The sequence below is a fragment of the Mustela putorius genome, unplaced genomic scaffold (assembly GCF_011764305.1).
Source record: "Mustela putorius furo isolate JIRA1106 unplaced genomic scaffold, ASM1176430v1.1 tig00003875_pilon_pilon_pilon, whole genome shotgun sequence".
Classification (NCBI taxonomy): domain Eukaryota; kingdom Metazoa; phylum Chordata; class Mammalia; order Carnivora; family Mustelidae; genus Mustela; species Mustela putorius.
In genome coordinates, this window is record NW_025422026.1 from 4,130,874 (window position 1) to 4,153,257 (window position 22,384).

At 50.9% G+C, this 22,384-nt stretch overlaps 1 protein-coding gene across 2 annotated transcripts in view; it reads left to right on the top strand.

The window, feature by feature from the left end:
* HOMER2 (homer scaffold protein 2) overlaps positions 1-22,384 on the top strand; it is an 82,729-nt gene that overhangs the window by 55,391 nt on the left and 4,954 nt on the right. For both annotated transcript variants that reach the window (XM_004763668.3, XM_045067245.1), the window contains exons 3-6: positions 1,531-1,662; positions 13,738-13,830; positions 19,206-19,312; positions 22,143-22,299. In XM_004763668.3, coding sequence (XP_004763725.1) covers positions 1,531-1,662; positions 13,738-13,830; positions 19,206-19,312; positions 22,143-22,299 — 489 coding nt within the window. The remainder of the gene's footprint in view (positions 1-1,530; positions 1,663-13,737; positions 13,831-19,205; positions 19,313-22,142; positions 22,300-22,384) is intronic.

The following is a 22,384-nucleotide window of genomic DNA, read 5'->3' on the forward strand; positions in this document are numbered from 1 at the left end:
GCTCGTCATGTGTGTGCTGCGTCCGTCCGCTCCGCGTGCCACAGCAGGACTTTGGGAAAAGTCCACGCCTTAATTTAAAAATGCAGTTTTATTGCAAAAAATGCTAACAATCCTCTGAGCTTTCGGTGAGTTGCTGTCAACGATCATGGGTCATTATCCCAAGGACAGGAATTGAGAATGTTTGAAATGCTACAAGAATAATCCCGATGTGACACCGAGAGGCGAACGGAGCGAAAGCTGTTGGGACGGCCGCGCCCGCAGGGTTGCCGCGAACCTTCAGTTGGTAGAAAGTGCGGTTATCGGTTATCGGGGTACGGGACAAAGCGAAGCCGCGGAGCCAGGTGTGCCCGCACTCAGAAGGCTGTGTTTCTGCTCAGATCGTCACAGACTCTTTCACGGGAGCCGTGAGCTGTGGGTTCTGCCCTCCAGCCTGGCACAGACATCCGCTTTCCCCACGAGTGTCCCTGGGAGGCCTAGGGCTTCGAAGGGCTTCTGCCGGGGTGAGCCTCCTGCTGATTACTCACTGACACTTCTGGATCGTTCAGTGGTTGTTTGTTTACACGTCTCTCCCCTCTTCCTACTCCTGGCGGCGGGAGGATCAGGAGTCCGGACTCTTCCGCCCCTTGTCCTCGGTGAGCAGCGCGCTGGGCGAGCAGATGCTCGGTAGACGCCGAAGGCCGGACCCCGCCGGCCGGACCCCGCCGGGGCTGGAGGGCCTCCTTTTACCCCCGCTTCACTCGGTGCCCTCGTTCCCCTGCCGGGGTCTCCGAGAGGCTGATCTGCGGGCTCCAGCCCTGCGTCCGCGGAGTCTCTGGCTTCTGGGTGGGGCCGGCCGCTGGCAGGGACCACAGGCAGAAGCGAGGGTATCGGCTCTGTGGGCTCCCCTCCGGGGGGATGCCGGGCGCAGACTCGTCTGTCAAGACAGCCTGTGGCTGCCAACCATGACCCTGGCCTTCTGCAGCCTGTGGCCTCTTCCTCCCCTCGTCCTTTCAGGCCACGGAGGGGGCACCATTGAGCGCCCGGTCCCTGCACCCCTGCCGACGGCTTCTCTACACCCCACTCGTACCACGACCGTTGCTTTCTCTGTAAATTACCCGTCCACGGTCATCCCGGTCGGAGCATGGCTGTTCCTTCTTGTCGGGGAACGGTGAGCCCCAGTCACTGATGGAGCACACGGGGGCTCCAGGTGCTTGAAAAGGGATGTAGCGCAGCTCCTCCGAGAGTGTGCGGCGTGGCTGGCTCCCCGCTAAAGGCTATTGGTGCCCCGGAGCTTTGGGGAAATAAACAGCAGTTTGGGAAACTAGTCTCTCCTTAGGGCAGACTTTTTCCCGCCAACTGTAAGATATTGTAGAGCGACTGTCTGTTTTGGGGTCTCTGCAGGGACCCCTGATTATGGGTGTGTGTCTGATGCGGCGGAGGCTGTGCTGGCAGGCCCTGGGGGCAGGCGCCGTGGGGCGAGGGTGCGCGCTGGGTGCTCTGTCCAGGTCAGATCCAGCGTTCAGCTCCTCTTCTTCTGGCTCTTTCCTGCAGGTGATCATCAACAGCACCATCACGCCCAACATGACCTTCACCAAGACGTCGCAGAAGTTCGGGCAGTGGGCTGACAGCAGAGCCAACACCGTGTTTGGCCTGGGGTTCTCCTCGGAGCAGCAACTGACGAAGGTAAGGCAGTCGTCCCGTCGCACGCTCTCGTCCCTCGGTCCCCGGATGCCGCCCCTGGACAGGATTCCTCTCCAGGCTTTGATCTGAGCCCCTCCGGTGCCGCAGGGCTGCCCGACCCGATGACATTTTAGAGACCCCAGGTGCCCCGAAGTGGAGCCGTAGTTGGGGAAGGAAAGCTCACGTGCCACCTGCCCCTGCAGAGCCTGAGGTCGCGGCCCCAGCAAACCAGCAAACCGCTCTACCTGTGGTTCTTTTCCCATGTGGGGTCACCCCGATCCCTGGGTCCCACATGCACCTGACAGCCGTCAGCATCAGTGACCGGTTAGCAGAGGACAGGGCTGCCGAATACCGACAGCACACAGTTCCTGTCCTGGGGTCCCTATACCCCTTAAAAGGTCACAGTGTTTGGGGTGCGGGTCGCTTTTTTTCCCCTGGGGAAAGGATTCATAGCTTTGATTTGATTCTCTGATGGGGCTTGGGACACACTCTGTAGACAGTCAGAAAGGTGTCGAGGAGCCGGTGGTGACCGAACACAGCTGGAGAACCCCAAGGTCTGTTGGAACAGTCTGAGCGCCTCAGATGGCGGGACAGAGCTTTTCTGGGCGAAGGGGTCTTCTCGTCGTAGGCTGTTGGAAGAGCCGTGCGGGGTGCGGGGAAGGCCTTGCCCGAGAGCAAGACTGGCTAGTTTACAGGACACAGAACTTACAGGAAGGATGTCAGAGGGTCTTGGAGAATCTGAGGGAGTGTGGAAAGGGAAGGGCCAGAGCCGGGCTGGCTGCAGGAGGCTTGGCTTTAGGACTTATCTCTAGACAGTTGCTGTGAACGTACTTCCTGAGCTGTGGCCGGGCCCACGCGGGGCCCGGTGCTGAGAAGACAGAGCTGTGGTCCGTCCCAGAGGCGTTCACAGAATCCCAGATTCCAGGGGACTTGACTGGGTCGCTGGGTATGGACCTGGCTGCTTGGGCTCGCTGTGTATACTGAAGACAGCTTTCGGGGGAGAGTGGTGGAGACAGGTCGGGAAGCCACCATGCAGGGGCCCACAGATTTGCACCTCGCGTCTGTCTAGCACACGAGCACAGGCTGTGTGCACACACGCACCTACACACTTCTGCACACACGCATATTTCTGAGGAGGCCTGCGGCCCGCAAGGCAGCCATCCTGCCTCCAGCAGAAAGGAGCCCCTGATAGAGGACACCCCACGGACCGTCCTCTTTGGCATCTCCACGTACTTCCATGGGGATGCCACTCCCTAGGAGCCCCAGAGACCGGAAATGGCCTGGTGGCCCTCTGGGCATCCCTCTTATGCCTGCAAGCTTGCAGAAGCATTCTTTTCTGGGTGACAAAACCTCCCCTCCTGGGGTGCCCGAGCGCCTCAGTCCATTAAGCATCTGCCTTCAGCTCAGATCATGAGCCCAGAGTCCTGGGATCAAGTCCTGCATTGGGGCTCCCTGCTCAGCGAGGATCCTGCTTCTCACGCTCTCTCGCTCTGCCCCCCCCCCGTCCGTGCTCTCTCACTGTCTCTCCAGTAAAAACATAAAATCTTTAAAAATAATAATAAACCTCCCTGCCAGTTCATCAGGGCCCTGACACCGGGAAGGAAGCAAACTTTTTGAGTCTAGGTCTGTGGATGTCATTGTGGAAACAATGTCCTTTGGTCCCCGGACTCGTGTGCTGTGCCTCAGAGGGGAAGCAGCGTGTCCCACGCGTCTGGAAAGCGTGTGTGGCGGCAGACAGCCCCGTGGCGTTCTGCAGGGTGGGAAGACTGAGAATCCTTCACTTCATTTTGTCTGTGGAGAAGGGGGTTTGCTGGTTTGAGCCAGTGCTGTGTGGTGTAGACGACCTCAGGCGGGTCTCTGAGCGGCGGGACTGGCAACGCTGACCGTGTCTGTCAGGTGAGGACGAGTCACTGTGTCCTGTGGATGAAGGGGCCAAGGCAGGTGACTCTTGACCGAGCACCTCGGTGCTCACGTCAGGGAATGAGGCCGAACTGGGGGCTGCGGCGGGATCACTGTGGTTGGCGGTGGGCACACAGTCCGCCAGAGATCGGGGTGGCCTGGAGAGCAGGAGTGAGTTGTCAAGGTCACATGGTGCCCAGGCCAGTGTGTCTGTGAGCCTTGTGGGCAGGCCCTGGGCTGCCAGGAGGAGAAGGTCTGGGTGTCCCTAGCTTGGCCCTAAGGATTCCCTTTGGCACAGAGGCGGGGAGCTGGGGAGACTGTCTTAGTCCATTTGGGCTGTCAGGACCCCGGGCCACACACAGCAGAGCTGCGTTCTCAGAGCCCGGGGGGCCAGAAGGCTGAGACCAAGGCCAGCACCGAAGGCCTGCTGCCTGGTTGTTTGCTGGCACCTTCTCGTGGTGCTTTCCTGTGCTGGAAAGAGAGCCGCAGGGCTCTGTGGGGTCTCTTATGAGGGCGCCTGTCCCATTTATGCGGTCTTCACCCTCCTGAGGTGAGAGGTGACCTCATCACCTCTCAGTGGCCCTACCTCCTGATCCCTCACCCCGGGGCCTAGGATCTCAACATACAAACTTGAGGGGGTCACAGGCTTCCAGCCAGTTGCAAGCACTCACGTGGGATGTGAGTGTCTTCGGACTCCAGTTCCACAGGACCCCCCTGGGTTCCACTGATCTCTTTGTCACTAACCTTCCAAATTTGTTTCTTCCCGGTCCCTGCCCGGGCAGTGAGGCCCCTGACCATTTTCCCAAGGTTCAGGGCAGATCGTGACCCCAGGCCACCTGCCCTGTGCACACTGGACAATGAGACGTTCCAAGTCACATCCCAGGGGAAGACTTCCCTTTTCCGTCATCCTCTGCACAACAGCAGGAGCATGAGTAAACCCATGACACCCCGGGAGAGAGGCTGTGACCAGGATGTGGGGGTGTGAGGATGGGCAAGGCTGTGGCCAGAGCCCAGCCCGGGACTTGAGACCGTGGCCTGTGAGAGATCTCAAGCCAAGAAGGAAAACAAGCGGCTCAGAGCCGTAGGCAGGTTTTCCCGGCAGCCTGGGTTGTTCTGGTCCCGATGAGGGATGACGAGGGCCTGAGTAGGAGCCGGAGGGACTTGGGCACCACGGAGGAGCTGAACCGGGGGGACCTGGTGAGTGTACGTGGGAGGCAGGGGTTCTGAGATGAGGACGGACTGACAGACAGAGGGAACTGCTGTTTTCTGAAACGAAGAACAGGGCTGTGAGAATCTGAGAATTTATGTGACGTGGAAGCAGGTTTGATGGTGATTTGCTGAACAAGTGTTACCAGCACCCGTCCGAAGTGGACAGTAGATTGGGTGCCTGTCCCCTCTGAAGGAGCACCTGGAGGTGGCCGTGGTGTGGGGACGAGGGGGACACTTGGGAGTAGCCCTCCCCCCCCCGTGTCTCCTCCCCACACTGGCTGGTGTCCTCACGCCTCCGGGGGAGCCCGCAGAGAAGCAGAGGCTCCCGTGGGAGGCAGGGCCCCAGCGCCCCTGACCCCGCCCGATGCTCCGGGCCTTCCAGAAGCGTCCACGGCTGACAGAATCGCTCTCAGGGGCCTGGAAGAATTTCTTCCCTCTTTGGAGGAATCAGAGGAGCTGGGAAGCATAAACGGAGAATGTTTCTAATGAAAAGAATCGAAAGCGAGAACCCAAGACAGAAACGAGAACACATTGTTGATGTTCACCCCCTGGGCCTCTGAGATGCGAGGAGGCCTCAGGCCGTGCCTGCCTCCCCGCAAACCCCTCACTCCCCCAGGCCAAGGGAAAAGTCCTGTCATCACGGAGGAGGCCCCGTCTCCCTGAGTCCCTCGGCCACCTTGGGCGACGCTGGTCGGACCTGCCGTTGTCATAAAGGCTTCTCGGGTGTCTCCTTTGTTCAGAATGTTTCAGGTCACCCTCTTCTCCATCTCCCTGAAGGGAACGATTAGCCACACACTGATAAATTACCGTCAAGTGAGGCTGGCAGTCTCGACAAGTGGCAATTAGCTGGCAGAGAGGAGCTCGGGCCCGAGGGGACGGCTGTGGCCGCACGTTTCTGACTCCTCCGAGCAGCGCCCCGCGGTCCGGAAAGAGGGCTCGGTAAATCACACCCTCTGACTGGGTGAGGGAAAGGAACTGTAGCTATTTTCGCTTAAGAACAATTTACACTCCGGGGGTACCTGGGTGGCTCAGTGGGTTAAAGCCTCTGCTTTCGGCTCAGGTCATGATCCCAGGGTCCTGGAATCAAGCCCCGCATCGGGCTCTCTGCTCAGCAGGGAGCCTGCTTCCTCCTCTCTCTCTCTCTCTCTCTGCCTGCCTCTCTGCCTACTTGTTATCTCTGTCTGTCAAATAAATAAATAAATAAATAACCTTTTAAAAAAAAAAAAGAACAATTTACACTCCATCTCTCTCTACCCCCCCAGAAGGAAAATAGGTGCCTTAGTCTTTGCTACTCCCATGATAAGGACCCCTTCACACCACAGTCCCCAAAGCACTACAGGGACACTGTCTGCCCCTGAGACAGGCTTTCCAAAGACGATAGCAGCTGCATATTCCCAGAGGTAAGCGGGGGCTGATCGGTCCACCTCAGCCCTCCTGAAGATCCTGGGAAGCGGCTTGCATGTGCTGATAAAAGAACAAGCTGCTGGACAGAGACCCAAGGAGGGCGATGCGAGCGTGAGCGTGAACCGGTGGTCGAGGGGAATGTTCTCTCCAGCAGCTGACCTCGAGGGGCCGCCGTCCCAAGTTGGGCTCCGTGTCACTTATCACAGACAGAAGGAAGCCCATCCTGCCACAGAGGGGCTGATCCAGGATGGCGCTGATAGTGCTGTGTGACTGATTTGTCTAAAGTCACACACACACACACACAGACACACACACACACGCGCGCGCAGCGTTTGCTGTTGACCCATTTTAATGATTTCATCTGTCATTCAGATGTGTATCGTTAGGTTCATCAAGTCCGTGCTGTTGTAGGAACATTGCTCTCTCTTCTACCTCTCCTATTTAAGAGCCATTGTTTTAGAGTGGGGGAGATTCATCATTCTTTTGATATGTTGTAGGGAGAATGTAACAGGGAACGAGTCACTGTGCTGAAGCAAATAGAGTTATTCTTTTCATAAAAACTGAAGTCCTGAGGCAGGCCATTGCCAGCATCCATACGGTGGCCCCATGACGTTGGCTATGAGGGCTGTGCGTGACTGTTTTTCTTTTATTGGCCTTTTCCTCATGGTGCTAAGATGGCTTCTCAAGCTCTGTCCATCACATCTGCATTCATGGCAATAGGGAGAACGTAGAAGGGTCCCTTGTGAGCTCCCTTGGCAGCTCCTTGGATCCAATGTCAGTCTTCAGTCCCTGGGCCACCTTCCCACAGCAGGGGTTGGGGGCTGCAGAGAGAATTAGGTTGTTATGACCAGCTTAGACTGGTTCTCATTCTTTCCCACCTGGGAAATTTTCTGCTCTGATCCAATTTGAGATGTTATTAAGCCAAGAGAAAACAAGAAATGGATTCTGAATAAGCAAGTAGCGTCTGTCGCAGGGTCTTCGATGGCCAAGGCCAAAAAAAAAAAAAAAAAAAAAAAAACAAAAAAACACCCCACAAATGAAACAACGGTCTTTCATTTCTGGCATGATAATGATGAAAAAAATGATGATTTTAATTTTTTTTAACAGATTATTAGTACAAGTTTAAACACTACAGAAAATGATCCTAATAAGTAAAGATGTGAGAATTTGGAATACATTTCAGAAACCTGGATGCTTTGAATATCCTTTGATCTGTTGGTTTCATTTATTGGCATCTATTCTAAGGAAATAATTATACCTGGGCACAGATTTCGCTGGAAGAATTTTCCTTGCAGCATCATTTGTAACAGCAAAAGCAAAATAAAAAGCAAAAACACCATCCACATGTCCAGCGGTAAGAATCCAGGCTAAATGAACTCCAGTATATCCTTCAGGATATTGTGCTGTATGGCAGTTCAGAAGCTGTAACAGAATTTTGTATGATTACATGGAAATATTAATGTTGCACCGTTAATTGCAAAAGTGGCTATAAAATGAGGTGGACGACATGGTTCTGGTTTTGAGAAGAGATATGTGTAATGGGACCCCTGGAGGGCTCAGTCCGTTGAGCATCTGACTCTTGATTTTGGCTCAGGTCGTGATCTCGGGGTCCTGGGATGGAGCCCCACATTGGGCTCTCTGCTCAGCAGGGAGCCCGCTTCCCCCGACCCTGCCTGTCAAATAAATAAATAAAATCTTTATATATATATATATATATATATATATATATATGTAATGGATGCATACACACAGGAAGCTATTGGACATGTATGTAGTCGGTGCGTATCGTTGGGTGGTAGGACTATAGGTTTAAAAAATATTTTTTTCTAAGCTACCCTTTCTAAATTCACAAGCATATGTGATATTTTAGAATAAAGGGGAAGATTAGAAAACTGTAGATTTGAAGTCAGGGGATTTTTTTCACCGAAGGACAATCCTCTGGGGGCCCTTGGTTGCTGCCGGGTTTCCAGTATTATTCATAATGCTAGGATTAGCATCTTTGTATTGAAGACTTTTTTTTTTTTAATGTACTCAATTTTTCCATAGAATTGTTTCCCAGAAGTGGTATCACTAGGTCAGTGGGTATGAATGCTTTTTTCACTGATGATCCCCATTTCTAAATGGCTTCTCAGTGGGGCCGTGCCGCCCACACAATGGCCTGGAAATATCTTGTCCACACTGGGTATTCTAATTGTATTTAATGTTTGCTAATTTAGCGAGCAAAGAATAGTACCTCATTATTGTGATTTGCATTTCCGGCGGGACTGAACAGTCTCTTTTATCAGTTGCTTACTTACTGTGTGGTTTTTTTTTTTTTATTAGTGAATTTTGCCGTTTATCTATTGGGCTTTTCATTTTTTCCGTGTGCACAGAGAACGGGGTGCCAGCCTAGCTACGGATATTCCCCCCTCAGGTGGCTGTTTCCCTTCCGATTTCATGTTTTTCCCCTTTCCTGTTCAAAAGCTTTAAATGGTTGTGTAGTCGAGTCTGTCACTCCCGTGATTTTTCTTTTATTTCTTCCAAGTTTAGATAATTACTCTCTCACCCTTCAAGCAGGAGTTTGTTAAATGTTCAATTCTGTTTGCATCCAGATTTTTATTTTTATTTTATTATTTTTTTAGTAGATTTTATTTATTTATGTGACAGAGAGAGAGAGAATGCAGGGGGAACAGCCGGCAGAGGCAGAGGGAGAAGCGGGCTCCCCTCTGAGCAGGGAACCTGCTGGCGGGGCTGGATCCCAGGACCCTGGGATCATGACCCGAGCAGAAGGCAGACACTTAGCCGACTGAGCCACCCAGGGGCCCGACACATGCAGATTTTTGAAAAACATGCTTACCCCTTTACCTCACTGAAAGTGTATCATGCACCTCGTTTGTAGTAGGGATTTAAACTCATTTCCCTCTGTTTACTGAAGTTGTATCACGTGTTACGCATCCAATCATTTCTCCCCGTCCAAGGAAGATTCCTCCTTTGTCACCAGCTCACGCTGATATCTGTGGTCGGGTCCGTTACCATCGTGCGTCTACTGATAGCCCATCTTTTAGAACGATTATATACTTAAAATTTATCTGGTAGGGTTTATCCTACTTCATTGCATTTTAAGCTTATTTTCTGGAATTTTCTGATTCTCACCCGTTTGAGTGTAAAACCAAACCCTCTACAAAGTCAGAGTTTCTCTGGGGACAGAAACCCAATCTTTCTTGCATATCTCGGTGTCCCCAGAACAGCCTCTGGCACGTAGCCATAACGAGTTCCTATTTCTGAATGAATGAATTTTATGGCGCTCTCTTACTAAAGGTTGTGGTTTCCTGGATTTTTCACTTTCATTTTTTACTTGAAGAAATTAACCAAATGAAGGCCAGAGAAGCCCAAGTTCCCTTTGCTGTGCCCCTGCCACGCACCCAGCAAAGCCACATCTCTCCTCCTCCAGTGGTGCCGAGGTGCGTTGTCGGGCAGCGGCAGAGGAGGAGGCCGGGGCTCGGCGGGGCTCAGTGGCCTACGTTGGAAAGGCTGGTGAGAGGCAGAGCTGAGCAGCTTGCCTGAGCTAGCCGGGAAGCAGGTAGATCTCAGCACACGTAGTGTCCAGTGTTGGTGTCCGATGGTCTGTGTGATGCTGGTGCTTCTGAGACCCCCCTCCACGCTGTCCTTCTCGGTATCCCGAGCCCCCGAGCGTGGCGGTGACCGCAGTGAGACCAGCCACTGCGGCGGCTCTTCTCTTCGCATCCCTGTGAGCCAAGAGTGTGTGTCCTTTTCCCTTGGCTGAGATGTTCAAGGCGGTTATTACTGGGAATGACACCATCACTCTGCAGTCCTGTGGGGATGTGTGTTATAGACGTACGTGTGACAGCTGCTCGCAGTCTCCCTTCTGCAACTGAGAAGGACAGTGGCTTGATGGAGCTGGCCGGGGCCCCCACTCCTTGTCACTATTCTTTGCCTCAGGCCTGTCTTGGCCTTCAAGGTCCCCATGGCCTATTTCAAGTTGAAGCTTTGACAGGTAATTTTCTTTGAAAGAGGGAGCCAGTACGATTCTATCTTACATTTTAAGGTAATGGGGCTTCTCTTTGCGAATGGAAAATCTAATTGGTAAACACTTAGCAACTGCCATGAGCAAGACTTCTGGTGTCCTTGTTGGCGCAAGACGGTAACTGGAGGCATGGAAGATGGATTTGGGTCCAGGTTCAGGTTTACATTTATTATTATTATTTATTATTATTTATTAGCTGTGTGGTCATGGGCTTGACCTGCCTAAGGCTGCCCTTTCTCATCTAGGAACCGTAAATGAGAATCCCCGCCCTACAGAGTAGTGGTGAGGAGCCCAAGAGAGAACGTGAGTTAAGAAGCCATTAAACTCGTTAACATACAGATGTGTTTGTCCTGTGGGCCCGGGGGAGGAGGGGAGGGCCATGAAGGTGTGTCCAGGACGGAGAAGCAAGAAGCCATTGGAGCTGAAGGTCGATACCCTAGGATTAGGGTCTCCAAGAGTAGAACCAAGGTCTTCACCAGGTAGGGATGGTCAGAGTGAAGTAGGAGAAAGAGGGAATGCAGGCCCCAAGCTCTGTCCAGAAGTGACTGGCTCTGTCAAAGCCTGGCAGAATTTTACATACTGACTTGGTTGCCCGTGTCTTCTACTCAGCTCTTGGCCTCCTGGGAGCCAGAACTGCATCTGGCTGCACAGCGTACTCGCCCCGGTATCCAACTTTGTGCACGACCTGGTTCAGGGACGGTGGAAAACACTTGTTCACTGAAGGAGCGAGGGCTCCTTGGACTGTGTTTGTTGACTGAATGAGCGTGACTCTGGCTAATGACGTTTCCAATGTAGTCTAGAAGCAACTTCAAATAAGACCCATGAGAGAAAGCGCCCCTGATGGGGACGGGGACAGGAGAAAGAGAGCGCTTCTGGTTGGAGAGGCTTGCGGGGGGAGAGGCGTCCCCCCAACCCCCCCATGACAGCGTACAGTGTGGCTGAGACTCAGTCAGCAAGGGGATCTCTTACAGCTTCCTTCAAGTCACATTTGACTTTTAATTGATACTGGATACAAAACCACTGAAAATAAGACCTTTAAAAATCCAGTCTTTTAATGTCTTAATAAGATTGAAAGACCTTTATGGTGCCTGCAAAAAAAACTTTCCTGGGCCCATGTTCATGTTCCGAGGGAAGCCTGGCCTCGCTCCCGGGAGAGATCCGGTCGGGTCAGCTGAGGAAGCAGGAGGAGGGAGTGGGGTGCTCCCGGACACCGAACCACAGTTCCTCACTGAGCGCTTTCTCATCTGTCCAGCGAAGGAAGAGCTGCGTCCTTCTTAGGCTAGACCCGTGCCTTTGACATGATTTGTTCTCAAGTGGTCAGGGGGGGGAGGGGGCGTCTGTCTGGAACCCGAGTCCTTCGTTCACCCAACAAACCGACTTACACCTGCTTCCTGCAGGTGCTGGCGAGGAGGCCGTGGGGAAAGGCGTGGAGCCCGCCATCAAGGAGCTTCTACATAAGGTGTTCACTTTAAGGGCCCCCCAAAAAGGAAGCAGGCCAGGGAGGGGCTCTGTCCGTCCCTGCTGGACCTCACATGTGTTACCCAAGTCATGTGGTTTTCCTCCGACAGCTGTGGGGCGGCTACATACAAAACCCGGTGGCTCTGGCTTTATTTCTGGTCCTGCAGGAGCAACACGGGTCAGAACAGAAGGGCTGACCTCTCCCGCGCCAGCCAGGGCACATCGTTCCCCGGGGTCTGTCATCCGGCGAGGTTTCCCAAAGCAGACCGCTGCCACCTGCGCCGTGCAGACAGTCAGAGGGTAGCCCGCGCTCCGGAATTAATGTGTTCTCAGCAGAAGCCCTAGAACTGTCGGCAGCCTTGCTCCCTGCCAGCTCCCTGTGCCCGGCAACCGCACGCTGCTCTCTCTATTGCTTTGTGTTGCCGACACCGCCCTCCTAGGATCTTCTCTGCTCCGACTGTGTATTTGCTAATTAAAATCAGTTGCCTTGTCTGTATCCATAAGCCCATGATTGATTTGATTGCCGTGGCATTTGAAGGATGTTTTTTAGCATGGAAATATTAGAAACAGTTTTTTTTTTTTTTAAGATTTTATTTATTTGACAGACAGAGATCACAAGTAGGCAGAGAGGCAGGCAGAGAGAGAGAGGAGGAAACAGGCCCTCCGTGGAGCAGAGGCCCGATGTGGGGCTCGATCCCAGGACCTAACCCACTGAGCCACCCAGGCGCCCCGAAACAGTTTTTTAAAGGTAGAGAGCATCATATAATCAACCCCCATATACATATCGCTTATTAGTGATATGTATTAGGCTCAGTGCCTATTAACATTTGCCACATTTCTTCCTCTCTTTTATTGTTTTTGAAGTCTTTTTTTTTAAGATTTTATTTATTTATTTGACACAGAGAGAGATCACAAGTAGGCAGAGTAGGCAGGCAGACAGAGAGAGGAAGGGAAGCAGGCACCCTGCTGAGCAGAGAGCCCGATGCGGGGCTCGATCCCAGGACCCTGAGATCATGACCTGAGCCGAAGGCAGAGGCTCAACCCACTGAGCCACCCAGGCGCCCCTGTTGAAGTACTTTCAAGGACACTGCAGACAGCAAAAGATTTCAGTGTCTGTCTCTAAAAAAATAATGATGTTTTCCCTCATGACCATGACATCATTGGCGTTTCTTTCTTTTTTTTTTTTTAATTTTATTTATTCATTTGAGAGAGAGAGAGCATGTGTAGGGAGGAGCAGAGGGAGAGAGAATCTGAAGCAGACTCCACACCGAACACAGAGCCTGATGCAGGACTCGATGCCATGACCCTGAGATCTTGACCTGAGCCGAAACCAAGAGCCTGACACTCAGCTGACCGAGCCACCCAAGCACCCCAGTTTCCCCCCAGTTACAGATGGTCTGTTCAGCACACAGTCATAGGCTACATGTTGCCTTTTGCTGTTTTGCATTTTGCTATTTTATATCTTAAGCTTTTAAAATCTAGAACAGTGCCTTCTCCCCAACTCTTGATCTTGTTGGTTTCTGTCATATTGTAGGAGTTCTTGGATCTTTCCATCGAGGTGGTGAAGTTTAGGGTGGACCCTTCTGTGATACAGCTACACTTAAGTTCCTGCCATGGGAGGCGCTTGTTTTTACTACTTCATTATTAAACTAGCTTCAGCAGCCTGGAAGTGATCAGATCAGATCAGGGGCACCTGGGGGGCTCAGTTACACAGCCCACTCTTGGTTTCAGCTGGGGTCATGATCTAAGGTCCTGGGATCGAGCCCCGTGTCAGTCTCCGCGCTCAGCAGGGAGTCGGCGAATCAGCTTGAGGTCCCTCTCTGCTTCTGCCCCTCCCCCATGCCCATGGGCTCTCTCTCTTTAAAATAAATAAATCTTTAAAAAAGTTATTTGGATCTGACCTTGGCTGGTAGTTTGATGGAAGAAGCGTTCCTTATGTGCATTTCTTTTCATCTCAAATAAAACCATCTTCTGGATTTATATGGTTTATTGACTTAAAATGAGTGCAAAGCACCGAAGTTGGGTTCTGAAAACCGGCGCGCTCAGGGCCGAGAACAACTCCAGTAACTCCTGTTCACGCTCAGTTTGCAGAGAAGTTCCAGGAGGTGAAAGAAGCTGCCAGGCTGGCCAGAGACAAGTCCCAGGAGAAAATCGAGACCTCGAGCAACCATTCCCAGGTACGTAATTTGTGCACAAAATAAATCCGGCGTGGGATCAGTAAGTGGGACTCTTTGTTCCTTGTCACTTTGACAAGAAATAGGGACTTGTGGCAGGAGGGCATTTTGAAGGCTCTTCCGGCGGCTCACGTGCTCCCGCTGAGGTGGATAAGACATGTTTGCACGAGACTCGGATTTTCCAGATGTGCCAGCACATCTGGACAGAAAGCAACTGATGCGATTAGAATCGCTGCACACCCCTGGCTGCTCAGAGGCATTCTCTGTCACTGTGTTTCCGCACCAGAGAGAAGCAGGGTGTTTCCCTCCTGTGCTGGGAGGTGTGCATTGAAAATACGGTGCCTCGTGCCTGCGACACGGAAAACTCAGTTGATGCTAGGGAGCCCCGGTCTCTGTTTTGTTCTGTTTTTTTAAAGAGAGAGAGCAGAAGTGAACTGTTTGTTTTTTTTTTAAGATTTTTATTTATTTATTTGACAGACAGAGTAACAAATAGACAGAGAGGCAGGCGGAGGGGGGGGGCGGAGCAGGCTCCCTGTTGAGCAGAGAGCCGGATGCAGGGCTCAATCCCAGGACCCTGAGATCATGCCCTGAGCTGAAGGCAGAGGCTTAACCCACTGAGCCACCCAGGCGTCCGTCTGTCTATGTTTTAATAAAGCTGGACGGGAGATGGTGTTCCAGCAGCTCTGGATTTAGCAAAGGAGATGTGGCTTTGCCAGAAATTAAGTGTTCTGTCTACTTGAAAGTGTGGTGATTGACCAAAAGGAATCTCTTTTAACCCAAAGTAAAACTCCCTGCATTCTTGATGTCTGGTTTGGCATATGTAGTGGAGGGCAGAAGGCCTGACTGAGGGGTAAGATTCTGCGCAGAGAGATAAGGGAACAGGAGACAGTGGGGGAAGGTTCGGGGTTGGCACTAAGCATGGTGCAGCAGCAAGACAGCCGGGAGTCTGCCTGGCGGGAGCGGAGTGCACTGTGGGAGGAATCAGAGATGTGCTTGGAGATTCTTTATTTCTAGTTTATTAATTATTATTTACTTAATTGTGATTCATCGTTTGGGCAGACATTGGAGGTGTTGCATGATAGTTTCTCTGGAATCGACATGAGGGCATTGCTTGCAGGTGGGAAGGAAGTCAGAGTGACAGACAGCGGGCAGATTGGCAAGGACACAGCCCCGGGGGTAAAGAGGAGGGGGTGGAGGTTGGGGACAGCCAGGGGACTGGGCTGTCAAGTTGGACATTTTCAAGTTGACCGTCTGCTTTAAAGAAATAATAGCTGAAGCCTTGAGTATACCAAGAAGCAGTGTGGGGGGCTGGTGCCTGGGGGGCTCAGTGGGTTAAGCGTCTGCCTTCAGCTCAGGTCATGATCCCAGGGTCCTGGGATCGAGTCCCATATCCAGCTTCCTGCTCTACGGGGCGCCTGCTTCTCCCTCTGCCTGCTGCTCCCTCGGCTTGCGCTTTCTCTCTGGCAAATAGATAAATAAAATCTAAAACAGTAAAGAAAGAAAGAAGCAGTGGGAAAAGGGAGGGCAAAGCTAGAGCCTTGGAAAATGCACCCAGCTGTGGGAAGAGCGCCCCGGAAGACTGCAGAGAAGGAGACCTCTCCCCATCACCGACCCCGAGGCAGGAGCGCGCTCCGCAGGCAGGGCTCTGCATTTGCTGCCGGGGCTGGCCCCGAGGACCCGGGATTTCCCAGTGCCTGTCCTGGCTCGTCATATGAAAGATACCCCGTGTGAATTTACGAAATGTGTATTAGGCTTCAGGTGAACAGGAACTTTCCTGAATCTTTCTAAAGAATCTTTAATATGATCTGAATGACGCTCTTAATTTCATACACTAATTACCATACTGAGTAAATCGCTGAAGACCTGTAAAATTGGATACCAGCAATGGTCCATAACCTAAATAGAGTTTCTAATACATGATCTTTTTCTGAATACCACATATTATAGAAGTATCCTTGAACTTCATAATCAGAAGTTCTTTATGTAAGGTTTCTGTTTTAATGTTTGTTTTTACCAAAAAAGTATTTTTTTTTTTAATTTCAAAGGGTTTATTTAGCCATTTGAGAGAGAGCCTGGGCATGGAGGGAGGGACAGAAGGAGAGGGAGAATCTTACGCAGGCTCCCTGCTTGTGTGGAGCCCATAGTGGGGCTCTGTCTCACGACCCTGAGATCATGAACTGAGGCAAAATCAAGAGTCAGATGCTTAGGGGCGCCTGGGTGGCTCAGTGGGTTAAGCGTCTGCCTTCAGCTCAGGTCATGATCCCAGGGTCCTGGGATCGAGCCCTGCATCGGGCTCCCTGCTCAGTGGGAAGCCTGCTCCTCCCTCTCCCACTCCCCCTGCTTGTGCTCCCTCTCTCACTATCTCCCTCTGTCAAATAAATAAATAAAATCTTAAAAAAAAAAAAAAGTCAGAGACTTAACTGACTGAGCCACCCAGGTTCACCCCCCAAAAAGGTTTTGTTTTTTTTTTTTTAAAGATTTTCCTTATTTACTTGAGACAGAGAACACAAGCAGAGGGCGCAGCAAAAAGAGGGGTGAGAGAAGCAGGCTCCCCGTTGAGCAGGATGCCCGATGCGGGGCTCAGTCCCAGGACCCTGGGATCAGGACCTGAGCTGAAGGCAGAGGCTTAACCGACTAAGCTACCCAGGCGTCCCCCCGCAAAAGCATTTAAACCTTAAAAAAACAACTATATCCCTAAGGTGCTATTTTATATATATGTATTAATTATATGTCAGCTTTTTGTCTCCAAGCTTTAGTTTTCATTTATCTTCCTGATGTTTCCCCAAATGTAGAGATCATCGTACATTTTTTGTGCATTTTTATTGGAAAACATACATTTGCTTGCTTTCCTGAATCTCTTAGGGAAATGAACACTTTGGGTAAGTTTCCCAAATATTTGAAGATCTTAAAACATCCTACATGGGTCTTATCCTGAAGGTGAAAGCAATACTATTTACCATAGAAATCAAAACCATGCGGTAGTCTAAACAGGAGAATGGGAACGACCTGCTTTCTCACAACACAAAGACACTGTTCATGTTTAGGTGTGTTCCTGATATTTTTATATTATATATATATATATATATATATATATATATGTATATTAATTTTATAATATATTTTTATATTTTTTAACCTTTTTATTATTTTTTTTAGATTTTATGTATTTATTTGACAGAGGGAGATAGCGAGAGAGGGAACACAAGCAGGGGAGTGGGAGACGGAGGAGCAGGCTTCCCGCTGAGCAGGGAGCCCGATGCCGGGCTCGATCCCAGGACCCTGAGATCATGACCTGAGCCGAAAGCAGACGCTTAACCAACGGAGCCCCCCAGGCGCCCCAACTTTTTTACTTTATATTTCATGATCATTCCCCTGTGTTTTCAAATATCCCTTTTCAAAACTACCTCAATGGCTAGCCTAGCATTTGTCTGTATAGCAACATATTCCATTAACCCACACTTTGGGACATCGATGTGATTTCTAATTTTCAGGAATATAAATGACCCTGTGATCAACGTCTTTGTACATCTCTGCATTTGGTAATTTCTACAGGATAAATTCTTGAAAGGATTAGGTTAAAAGATAGGGACATTTTAAAAGCTTTTGACAAACACTGCAGACTTAGCCTATAGAAACGTATGGTTCTGACTCCCACCAGCAGGGACTGGGAACAATTTTTTCCTCCCACACTCTCACCAACAAAGCTTTGTTGACTTGACAGCAGGAAAATGTATTCTGTTGGCTTTTTTCACTTCATGTTTCTTTACCAGTGAGATTAAATATTTTTTGTGTCGATTGATTCTATCCATTTCTTCTTCTGTAAATGTCAATTATGTATATTTTTCCTTTTAAAAAAGAATCGAAGTATTCATCTTTTTGTGTTGACTTTTTTTTTTTTTGAGATTTTATTTGAGAGAGAGCGAGAGAGCATGAACACAAGAGGGGTTAGGAGTGGGGAAGAGGCAGGCAGAGAGAAAGTGAGAATCAGACTCCCCTCTGAGAAGGGAGGCTTGATCCCAGGACCCTGGGATCATGACCTGAGCCAAAGGCAGATGCTTAACCGACTGAGCCACCCAGGCGTCCCCTTTTTGTGTTGCTTTCTAAGAATTTTATTTTTTAACATGGTTATTTTTGAACATACTCAAAGCTAGGCAGAATTGTATAATGAACCTCCATGCGACATACAGATCAGCTTTAAACAATTAGGAATTTATGATCAATTGTTTGCTTGGTGCCCCCCCCTAATTTTAAGCAAATCTTAAACATCTTATCATTTCCCCCATAGCTATGTCAGCATGTGGCTCTAAAAAGACACGGCCGCTTGAAGTTTTTCAGATAAGAAAGGTATTAACATCTTGTTTTTCATATATGCAAATGTTCAGCAGCCGATATTTTCCCCAGGTTTTTGTGCATTTTTAATTTTGTTTACGGCATTTTTTTTTTCCAGTGCAGAAATTCAGCGGTAGTCAAATGTAGGCATCGTTCCCTCCGTGGTTCTTTCCTTTGCCTTTATGCTCAGTGGAGGCCAAGATCTAAGATCTTCTCCAAGAGCAAATGAGATTTCACCACCCTGTGGCATGACTTACTACAGAAAATATTTCAGAATATTTATAATAAGGCTAACGAGCCGTGGAGGCCACACACACATCCACGGCTCATCCCTGCTGGTTTCGCGCGTCTTGCTCTCTCTCTGGCCCCAGGGGCTATAGGTTGTCTCCATTTCTGATACTTTTTCTCTTTTCCTCACTCACTGTTTCTTGTCCCCTGTTGTAAGCCCCACTCCCCTCTCGTCCGTGGCTTTGGTGTTGAATAAGGGAGACCGGGTATGCAGGCTTGTCTGGTGGCTCTGTGGAGTGGGGTACCACGACTGACGTGTGCTCTGGTCAGGAAGGTTCACACGCTTTCTCAGCTTTCCCTGGACTCCTCCGGGCCTTTTCCTTGGGTCTTTTTTGTTTTTTTAAACAACTTTTTTTTAAGGATTTTATTTATTTATTTGAGACAGAGAGATACAGAGAGAGAGAACAGGAGTGCAGGGAGCTGCACAGGGAGAAGCAGGCTCCTGGCTGAGCAGAGAGCCTGATGCGGGGCTCGATCCCAGGACCCCGGGATCATGACCTGAGCTGAAGGCAGACACTTAACTGACTGAGCCACCCAAGTGCCGCCCCCCATTTTTAAAATTAAGTTTCCTCGGAAGAATGTAATGATTGCTAGCCTCTCGTGCTAGTCTTGGTCGCGTTCTGGTCTGACAAGTTGGTTGTCCCCTGCTCATGAACATACTTTCTCATTATGCCTGACCTGCTGCTACTATGAGCAAATCCGGTGTGAAGGTGACTCCCTTTGGCCCAGAACCTGGGTGTGAAACCCCGTCTTCTACTCAGGTGTCCAGCGTCAACGGGACAGACGATGAAAAGGCCTCTCACGTGGGTCCTGCTGACGCACAGCTTAAGTCTGAGAACGACAAGCTGAAGATCGCCTTGACACAGAGGTATGGCTGTTTGCAATCCACAGGGCCTTTTCCTGAGGTCACTGCCTCCCGCGGCCTTTCCCGCCAGGTGGGGTTTCATGAGGAGACCAGGTCCTGCTCAGAGTGTCTGGTCTTGTCTCCGGGCCAAAGCAAGGCCAGCTGGCTTCATGGTTGTTCTCTGTCTGACCGCCCAGACCAGGAGCATATGTGCCCGCCGGTGTGTGTGCGAGATTTCCGATTGTGCGAAAGAGGTGTGTGTGTGTGTGTGTGTGTGTGTATACAAGTGTGAGAGAGACTGGTCCCTGTGCTTCTGTTTTGTTCTGGTTTTTTGAGGAAACAAATATATCATTGATTTGTACAGAGTAAGACTGAATCTCAAACATCCAAGAAAAATCTATAAAAAACTGTTAAGAATACAACCTCTCACAAAAATCAATAGCTTTTCTAGATACAAACAAGTGTCACATAAAATATGTATTTGAAGATGAGAAATTCCTTTGTGATACAAACTAAAACCATCAATTACATGAACTAGAAACATAAATACAGAAAACTTAATGGCACAGAATCTCTGTGAAGAAAGTTTTAAAATTATTTTGAGGGCCATAAATGAATAATTTAACAAATAGAAAGATATATTCTATTGGGAGGTGGTAGAAATGTCTTCATATTTAAAAAGAATCCATTTCCTATAAATGGATGCATAAATTTAACATAATCCCCATAATAAGATCAACATGATTTTAATTTTTAATGACTACACAGGCTGTGCTTACATGTTCCTGTCTTGAGAGCGTGGCCCATTTCCCGACGGCTGGGCCGGCCCTGTGAGCCCGCTCAGAGCGGCTGTCCTTGGGAATCACGCTGTCCTCATCCCAGACGGGGGCTTGGCCAGCTCCCCCCAGCCTTTCTGTGGCTGAGAAGCTGCTCTCCCCAGACTTGCCCCATTAAAAAGCTAGATCACATTAACTCCATTTTACAGGAGTAAACTGAGGAAACTGAGTCTCGGTGGTAAAATGCATCCTTGCTTAAGGTCATGTTAAGGCGATTTCCCCACCGTCCTGCCTGCTTTTCACTCTTTTGTTGGTTAAGACACAAGATGCTGTTGGATGAAAACGTTCCACCCCTAAAAATAAAGGTTTTTTTAAATCCCAACTTAATGAGCAAGGGCATTCTAGGAATGGGTGTGAAGCCATTTCCCTAAAGCAGCTTAAATTCTCCATCATGTGTTCTGAGATTAACCAGATTCCATCTTGCTATTTTTTGCCTGTAGTGTTTGAAACTGAAAGCTTGTATTTCTAGTCATGTTCCCCTGTCCTTGAGGCTGTGGGATGGAGGAGAACACAGGTTACAGAGAAACATTCCTATTTACTTACCCCCCCCCCCACAAAAAAAAAGGCCTTTAGAGACAGAAGTGACATCAGCCAGGCCGGATTGATTAGAAGCCGGACACTTTGAGTGGGGTGTGTCCTGCGTGTCCTGTGTGCCCACGTGTCTGTGTGTCCACATGTCCTGTGTATCCTGCGGGTCCTGTGTGTCCTGTGTGTCTTGTGTGTCCTGCGTGCCCACGTGTCCTGTGTGCGCTGTGTACCCACATGTCTGTGTGTCCACGTGTCCTGTGTGCCTCCGTGTCCTGAATGCCCTGCGTGTCTTGCAGGTCCTGCATGTCCTTGTGTCTTTTGTGTCCTGTGGATCCTGCATGTCTTGCGTATCCTGCGTGCCCACATGTTCTGTGTCCATGTGTCCTGTGTGCCCACATGTCCGTGTGTCCATGTGTCCTGTGTCTTGCATGTCCTACATGCCCACGTGTCCTGCATGTCCTGTGTGCCCACATGTCCTGTGTGTCCGTGTGCCCACGTGTCCTGCATGTCCTGTGTGTCTTGCGGGTCCTCCATGTCCTTGTGTCTTACGTCTTACATGTCCTTTGTGTCCGTGTGTCCACGTGTCCTGCATGTCCTGTGTGCCCTGCATGTCTTATGGGTCCTACGGGTCCTGCTTGTCCGTGTGTCTTATGTGTCCTGCATGTTGTGTGCCCACATGTCCTGCGTGTCTGTGTGTTCTGCATGCCCATGTGTCCTGCGCGCCCACGTGTCCTATGTGTCTTGTGTGTCCTGCGTGCCCACGTGTCCTGCGTGCCCACGTGTCCTGCGTGTCCTATGCAGCTCTGGCCTCGGGGCACCTGCAGCCCCGCGCACGTGTGGGCTGCAAAGCCAGAAGGCAGAAGGACCATGAACCAGACCCTGAGGGGAGCCCGATTGTGGTTTGTTTCTTGAAACTACTCCTCTGTGAAGCACGTAGGATGGAAGACAAAGGCGAGATTGCTTTGGTCGCATGGAGGCGTCCCACAAACCTGTGGACCTCCCCCACCCCTGAGGTGACATGAGGTCGGCCAGGGGGACACACAGTCCCTGTCCCCTCTGCCCTCTGGACGTCAGTTTGGATTCCCTACGGGCTGGGAGGAGGCACAGGTTGTCACGTGTTGCTGGGCTGCCCGTCACGCCCAGGGTCCTGGGTGTCAGGGATTCCTGAGACCCTCGAGGGCCTGTTTCAGAGCCTGCGACCCTGGGGCTCGCTTCAGGAAGAGACAGGACAGCAGCGTCTGGGGCAGGGGCTCTGCAGGGAGCGAGGGCTTCCTTCCGAGCTTCGGCTGCTCCTTCCCCAAGAGTTTTGTGCTTTCCTGAAGCGATTCTTTAAGAAAGCAGCCTGGCAAGGTGACCTGTTGGCACTAGAGAGGCTCCAGCCCTTCGTGGCACCTGATCCCCCGTGGCCAGCGGGGGGGCCAGGGTATGGTGTGGGGTCAGGCGGGGTGGGTGGCCCCCAGCGTCCGGGTCACCGCCTGGCCCGCCCGCAGTGCCGCCAACGTGAAGAAATGGGAGATGGAGCTGCAGACCCTGCGGGAGAGCAACGCGCGGCTGACCACGGCGCTGCAGGAGTCGGCCGCCAGCCTGGAGCAGTGGAAGAGGCAGTTCTCCGTCTGCCGCGACGAGAACGACCGGCTCCGGAACAAGGTGGGTGCCCGGGCACCGGGGGGTCCCCGTCCACCTCGCTTGTCCCACCACCTCCCTTGCCACTCCCTGCGGCGGGACGAAGCGT